Source organism: Rhinichthys klamathensis, unplaced genomic scaffold, assembly GCF_029890125.1.
Source record: "Rhinichthys klamathensis goyatoka isolate OS25496 unplaced genomic scaffold, OSU_Roscu_1.1 h1tg000035l_1, whole genome shotgun sequence".
Taxonomy (NCBI): Eukaryota; Metazoa; Chordata; class Actinopteri; order Cypriniformes; family Leuciscidae; genus Rhinichthys; species Rhinichthys klamathensis.
Genome location: NW_026606583.1, coordinates 5,418,312 through 5,426,035, shown reverse-complemented (window position 1 = coordinate 5,426,035; position 7,724 = coordinate 5,418,312). Strand labels below are relative to the sequence as shown.

The window sequence follows — 7,724 nt, the reverse complement described above, 5'->3', positions numbered from 1 at the left end:
ATGCAACACTGCTTTTGATCGCACCAGATCCATTCCGCATCGAGGACGCTTGCAAGCACCCTTCTGAAACCTAAAATAACAAATGGGACAGCCTACGGTCTCATGGACTTAACACATGGACACGCGGTGGCCATTGTATATAAGTCCACAAGACCAAAAAAGCGCATATGAAGTGTGCCATTTGGGACAGGGCCTCAGACGTCATGCCCACAGACCGCTGGCTGAACATCTGATCTGCATTTGGCACACAAAATTGGAATCACTTCAGGAGTTTCGAAGTCGTCATCTAATTGGGTGAATTCTACAGGATTTCCTGGAGACTTGTGTCACATTCTTTAACGGTCTGCCTGGCAACAAAGATGCCGTGATGCCAAACCCCCTCATGGAAGAAGAAAGCTGTCGTGTTTCGAACTGTGACAATGAGTGCTTATCAGGATAAGCTAAATGCTGGATTTCATTCGGTCCACACTGGATGCGGCCAAAGACTTTATATATAGAAAGACGGTGCACTCATATTACTATGAATGAATAGGAGAAAGTGCAACATGCAATATGGCGGAATAAGCCATAAATAAAAAAGATACAATCATCACGTCACTGCAGCTTGTTAGAAGCTCCGGTTGCTATAGAAACAGTCAATGATCTGGACTGCACCTCCACATTGGCTTTTAACAGCTTTTTAATGCTATTTTAACATAAACTAAATTTGTGAGACAATTGTCAGATTTCATTTGTGATCTCAAATATGAAATTTAATCGTAAGTGAACAGCTTAAGAGAATCTGATGTCTCCCCATTCAAAGAGAAAGGAGCTGCACTTGCTTGACTGAAATGGCGTTTCAAAGATGGCCGCTGAGTGAAATGTCTTAAAGGGACTTTGATGCTCACGACGAGTCCCTGACAATAAACTGATGCCCTGTTCTATGATGTAATTAAAGGGATAGTTCACCCATAAATGAACATTCTGTTATTAATTACTCTCCCTCATGTCGTTCCAAACCTGTAAGACTTTCGTTCATCTTCGGAACACAAATGAAGATCTTTTTGATGAAATCTGAGAGCTTGGCAGTAGAGGCAACTACCACTTTGACACTTCAAAACATTCATAAAGAGATTGTAAAACTAATCCATATGAATTGAGCGTAGTCTATATTTTCTAAGGAGACACGATCGCTGTATATGATGAACAGATTGAATTTAGTCTTTTATTCACATATAAACATTGATCAGCGAACAGACCCAGACAGTAGCATAGTGTCGGCCCAGATCCGGGCCACATCTGGTAGGCCTACATGTGGAATCCACGCGTAGCAGATGTGGGCCGGATCTGGGCCGACACTATGTTGCTGTCTGGGAAAGCTCAACCGAATCTGCTTGAAGTGCGGAGGGACAGAAAGCTCTTAGATTTCATCAAAAAGATCTTCATTTGTGTTCCAAAGTTGAACGAAAGTCTTACAGGTTTGGAACGACATGAGGGTGAGTAATTAATGACAGAATTTGTATTTTTGGGTGAACTATCGTTTCAATGCACTTGCGCTACTTACGACAACGGTCACTTTGATGCTGTTGCAACGTGACGTGGCAACATTCATGTCTGTGTAAAAGAAATGGCATATTATTCAGTTATGAGGAAATGAGGCAGGACATGATTGTTTCCCTCAGGAGTTGATTTGATCATGAAGGGGTTGCAAAGGAGTATGGAGGCAGACCTGAATGTTTGCAAATAATTATGGAGGACTACTGTCCTGAAACCCTTTTGAGAAGACTTTCCGACAGGGACATGGTCAAGTTCACTGCAATGTATTCCAGTGGTAACCTGGAATACATAACATCTCATAACATCTCTTTTCACCTCTATGCGGATGACTCACAGCTGTACTTGCCTCTAAAATCTAGGGACTCCATACAATCTCTCCTGGTCTGTCTCGAAGACATCAAAATGTGGATGGCTAACAACTTTCTCCAGTTAAATGGTAACAAGACAGAAGTCATAATTTTTGGTCCTCCCAAGGCAAGATGCACTGTAGTGCAAAATCTAGGTCACCTCACCCCTTCTGTCAAACCCTATGCAAGAAACCTGGGTGTCATCCTCGACTCCGAACTCTGCCTTGATAAACAGATTAGCTCTGTTGTCGCAAATAGTTTTTACCAGCTCAGAATGATCTCCAGCTTGAAATCATTCCTATCTCACAACGACCTTGAGAAAATGATCCATGCCTTTATTACAGCACGGCTGGATTATTGCAATTCCCTCTAACTTGGCCTCCCCCAATCCTCACTTAGACGTTTGCAGTTGGTCCAAAACGCAGCTGCGCGTCTTTTAACTGGCACCAGGAGGCGTGAGCACATCACCCCCATTCTGGCCTCCTTGCACTGGTTCCCAGTTCTTTTTAGGATTCAGGTCAAAGTTGTATTGTTTGTTTAAAAGGCATGTGTTTTTGTTTTATTTTTTAGTTATTCACTGTACAGCACTTTGGTCAGTTTTATGCTGTGTGTAAATGTGCTTTATAAATTAAATTTACTTACTATTTTCTTACTAACCATTCTTTTTTTTATTGTTATTTGAGTTATTAATCTGCTTCATTTACTGAAAATTGATAACTGACAAGATTTTAAGCAACAGTAGCCTAAAACTAGTTTTCTAACCCCAAATATAATGTTTCTAAAATATAAAATGCTTTTCATGTAAACAGATCCATTTATACTCTGAGAGAAAGTCTAAAATGAACTGACACCTTTGCAAAATTAAATATGCTTTATATATATATTATATATATAATCATGTTTTACAAGAACCCCCCCACCCCAAAACATAATGTCTATTTGACTTTTTTTTTTTGCCTAATTTTTTCCAACAATGTGCTCTGATGAACACAGCGACACCACGAATATGTATTAATATAAGTATTTTGAGTAATAATAAAAAGCATAATAAAAAAGTAGACATTTGCTTAATATCCTTTATTTCCAAATTCACATGTACATCAACAAGAATATTTGTAAACCAGTTATTAATAAAACACACAAACAATATTGACAACCACAATTCCCAAGCTAAAATTTACAACCGCAAAAATGGAGTCAATGACAACAGGATGGCAAAACTGCGCCCAAAACCATGTCGCAGGCGTGATGCTATAGAGTGAGACATTTAAACCAAAGGACAGACTTTCTTTCCCTCTTCTGTCTTCTACACACTCACTTCCCCCCTCAACACAACATCACAAGCGGAACAAAACACCTTATCCCATATCCAAGCTCTGCCGACCTTTCCAAAAAAAAACACCCTAGTTAGAAAACGTTCAGAAACGTGTCGCCAATCCATGTAAAAACTCAGCATGCAGGTTAAAGTGTTGCAGGCATGGTCTCTGAACTTCTCTGCATATTTTTTTCTTTTTCTTTTTTTTCTTCAAGTCCTCATAAACATACAGTCATAAACATACAATAAACATACATTAAATATCTAATGGTAGTTACACAGCTCCTTCTCCAACACAAAGAAACAGGGGTCGCCGTCTGAGCAGTGCTCTTTTCCACTACTATCTACATAGATTCCTAATAAGCACATCAGCGATTACGGGATATACGCAAAAGTAGGCGTGTGAGAGGCAACGCCGTATCTCAGGCTGCTTACATGAAATGCATGCAAGGAGCAAAGATAGTGTGGAGTGCTTCAAAGCTCATTAAAACATTCTGCGATAGTGCAGTGCAGAGAGAATTTAAGCCATGTGACTGGTTAAGGTCATTACATCATCATTCAGTAGAATAGAATACCTTGACTTAACATTTTACAGCTCTAAAGTGGAAGTGGAGGATGTGTTCACGAGGAGGTGAGACGGAGCATTGTTTAACGGCATGCTTGTGCTCAGGTGATGGTTTTTCGTGAAGATGTTATCAGTGTAGTGGGCAAATTTGCAATACAGTTTGGCAATTCATCTAAAAAATGACATCTCCGCTAGAGCTGGATGTCATGGCAGGAAAAGAGAGGACCTGTTGGCAGTATTATGGGAAAAAATTACAGATGCATAGGTTGTGTTTTTCCACGAGAGATTTCAAATAATGTCCAGATTTCTCACCTGCAACCTGCCATTAATTAACACTCTGCAATAACATCAGTTAATGCATTATGACTCGAACAACAAAGAACAAATTTTTACAGCAATTTAGTATATGTAGAAATGAACATTTACCTATATTAATAAATGCTGTAGAAGTATTGTTCATTTTTATTTCATGATGCATTAATAATACATGCTAAAACCTTGAATCTTACTGTAAAGCGTTACCAATAAAAATGTCCAAAACAGCTGTAAACACGTAGCTACAATTTGAAGATATTTTGTTTTATGCATATGTTAAAAATATAAATGCAAGTTAAATGTTATGTTAGTTCCGAAAAAAAACCCAGTAGGAGAGGCATTTTCAAAGAAGCACTGACATAATTCAAATCAATAATTTAAGACTGCCAGTAGGCACACAAAAAAGTATGTTCATATCATAAACATCTCATATCCGCAGAATAATACTGTAAGAAAGTTTCTTTATGAATCACACGGTTCACTGCAGGAAGTGTAATCTCTGACCAACAGCACAACGAAAAAGCTTCCAGCTTCTGTTCTGCACCTGATGTTCTTCACGTAAGCCGTGCAAATCATTTCAGAAATGGACTGTGGGGCTTTAAGCTTCTTTCAATCTCAAAGTCAAGATTCAATGCTCTAATTTTTATTTTAAGCACTGCTAAGCGACTTATTCATAATCTCTATCTAATTTTATCCTGATTCAAAAATGAGAACAATCCTCTCTGAAAGTGAAAAATGGGTTCTGTCTGAACCCTGTCTGTCCTAAATCCAGTACTAACCAAAAACCAGGCATGCCTAGAGAAAATATAAAATGGTCAACAAACGGCATTCAAATACATGAACGTAATTTTGTGCTGCTAAATATAGTCAAGGGAGGGCTACTGCAAGAAATTCCCAATTGTTAAATTCCCTGCCGTAAAGCAAAGGATGAGTGAACAGGCAAATTCATACACAATTCACAGTTAAAACAGCTTCATTGGCCTATAACAAATCTGAAGTATTACAAAATCGAACAGTGATTGCCAAACGTTACTTGGCATTGTTTTCTGGGCCACAAAATGACTTTCAGAGAGAGGTTAGAATACCACCAGGCAGGTGAAAGTGTGTGTTCTGATTTCTGGGGTGGGCTTTGGGGGCGTGGCTGGGTGGTGGTATGGTCCAATCACAAGCCCTGCTTGGCCAGCGATGCAGACACCTGGTCGGCGAGGGTGGAAAGCTGCGGCGGGTCTGCCATGTTGAGGCTGCCAGAAGAGGAGACGGTGCTCAGGCCGTGTGGAGACTCGTCTAGAGACACGATTTCTGCGCCGTGGTCGGTTCGCGCTTTGGCCTGCTCACGGAACAACAGTTTGTGCGACTCAATCTGGGGAAAGGAAATACATGAAAACTAACGAGAGCGACTGAAATGCCTGAGGTGAACTGGATATTGGTTCAGAGGGGACCTGGGATTCTTGGATGGAGATTAACACACAATTCTCGAGTGAAAACACCCATGAACCCATGCATAGGCATCCAGGATCATTCTGTACTGAAAACTCCTAGAAAGCAAATACTACCGCTAATCTAAATCCTGTATTCTGAGGGCCATTCCATCATTTGACATCACTGTTGCTCTCTAGTGGCCATTAAGCTGCAGGGCAGGACTTGGATGTTATAAAATCAGAAATAGTTGTTGTGTACCCTCAAAATGCTAAATAATAACATATTCGAATGATCAATGTATAAATAATCAATTTGTCAAAAAATAAAAAATGTTTGTTTGTCAAACAATAAAAAAAGATGGTGTTAAAAGGGATAAATCAGCATAAAAAAGCATGAGAAAATAAGTCAATAAAAACTTTTTGAAATGAGTTTCTATATAAATATAAACATAATTTAAACTAAACATTTTTTTAATCTTCTTAAAATAGAGTTATCATTTGTTGGTCAGTTGCTCATTTGTACAGTTGATTTCCCATCACTCTGTGCCAGGAGATGGCACCCAAGATGCATTTCACAAGATACTTGTGGAAGCTTATTATAAGCAATAGCAAAAATTGCTTATAAGCAATAAGCAATTTTTAATTCATTTGTATGAAATATTTTATCTTTGTTGATTACTGATCCATCTACCAATTTGCACATTAATTCACTAAGTGGTTTCTTATCTGCAAATGGATTTATCAAGTGATCATTTGATTGTTTTAAGACACTACAGACAAAACTTCTCATCAGCAGCACTTATATACACAAATCTTTCCAGTTTTACTCCTATATATTCTGAAGGGTCTGTTAATAACAATTTATTCATAAAACATAGTGATTTTTTTTTTTTGACTGTTGACAGTATTTTCAGTGTTAAAAAAAGAGACATGCAAAGTCCCCTTTGTAAAAACCTTTAACTCTAATATATCAACAAAATTAAAAAAACATGTTTTATAAACCTGGCTTTATCCAATGTTCAGATTTCAATTCTGGAAATTTATGCAAACTAGAAATTATATTATATTTAAACAGTACATTAGTAAAAAAAATTGCCTCACAAGTTTTTCTGAAATGTTATGTGATTCCTGACCGTTGGTCTTCTGTGCTCGACTGTGTGTTCTTAAGACTCTTAGCGCCTCAGTTCACTCAGACTCGCCCAGAAAAAAACACAAAAACTGCAACATGAAATACAATCCATGTACTTTCTTCTCTGAAGTGAATATATCCGTTGTGTTCATTCGCAACAAACAGTTATTGCGTTCACTGTCAACTGTCATTCGGACTGTCATCAGACAAATGGAGTTCCAGTCCGGAGATATTTAACTCAGTGAAGAAAGAACACACATACTTTGGGATTTCTAGGCATTGTTTTTAATCTTGATTTCTCCTAACTAGTGTGCTTCGGAGTCTCATGAACACGCAGTCAAACACAGAAGACCAACAGCCAACACTCTTAAAATAAAGCTTCCAAAAGGTTTTTTTTTTTTTTTGCAGTGATAACATAGAAGAACCATTTTTTGTTCCATAAAGAACCTTTCAGTGAAAAGTTCCTAAAAGTGTGAATTTTATTAATCTGAAGAACCATCATAAAGAACTTTTTGTGAATTTAAAAGTTTCCATGCCGCCGTCGAACATCACTAGTTCGAATCAGCTATCGCGTCTGTTTTAAGCGATTTGAACGTTTCCTTTTTGTTAAAAACCGAGCAAAGAACAACACTCGGAGTTTCTCCGCCGCTCTGCATACGTCATCTCCTTCATCGCTCTGATTGGGTTTAGGTCTATCCGCGACGTCCGTTGGTGACGCCCCTCTGGAAATGATTTGTCTATGACGCTTTGCCAGACCATAACTCAGTTACAACTGAGAATGGTCTGGTTTTAACCAGGCTAGTATACTCCCAGAACACTTTGAATATATGACATGTGTCACATTGGATAGCCTACTTTTGCAGATTTAAAAAAAAATCTTGATGCTGTTCACCATTCACTGCCATTAGAGGAGTGCGAGCAGGACATTTAAAATAAATTCTCTTTTTGTGGTCTGAAAAAGAAAAAACGGCATTAGAACAACGCCAGGGTGAGTAAACTTAATTTTAGGGTGACCTATCCCTATTAATAGTAATGTGTCCCCATATTTGAGCACTCTCCAAATATTATATTATAAAAATATATGAGAGTACAGTGATGG

At 38.3% G+C, this 7,724-nt stretch overlaps 1 protein-coding gene across 12 annotated transcripts in view; it reads right to left on the bottom strand.

Annotated features, from left to right (window-relative positions):
* Positions 1-4,674: 4,674 nt before the first annotated feature.
* mapta (microtubule-associated protein tau a) overlaps positions 4,675-7,724 on the bottom strand; it is a 36,143-nt gene continuing 33,093 nt past the window's right edge. For 11 of the 12 annotated variants that reach the window (XM_056245990.1, XM_056245993.1, XM_056245995.1 and 8 more), the window contains one exon: positions 4,675-5,438. In XM_056245990.1, the coding sequence (XP_056101965.1) occupies positions 5,241-5,438 (198 nt within the window). In that variant the 3' untranslated portion in view covers positions 4,675-5,240. The remainder of the gene's footprint in view (positions 5,439-7,724) is intronic. The other variant, XM_056245991.1, reaches the window with a different exon arrangement.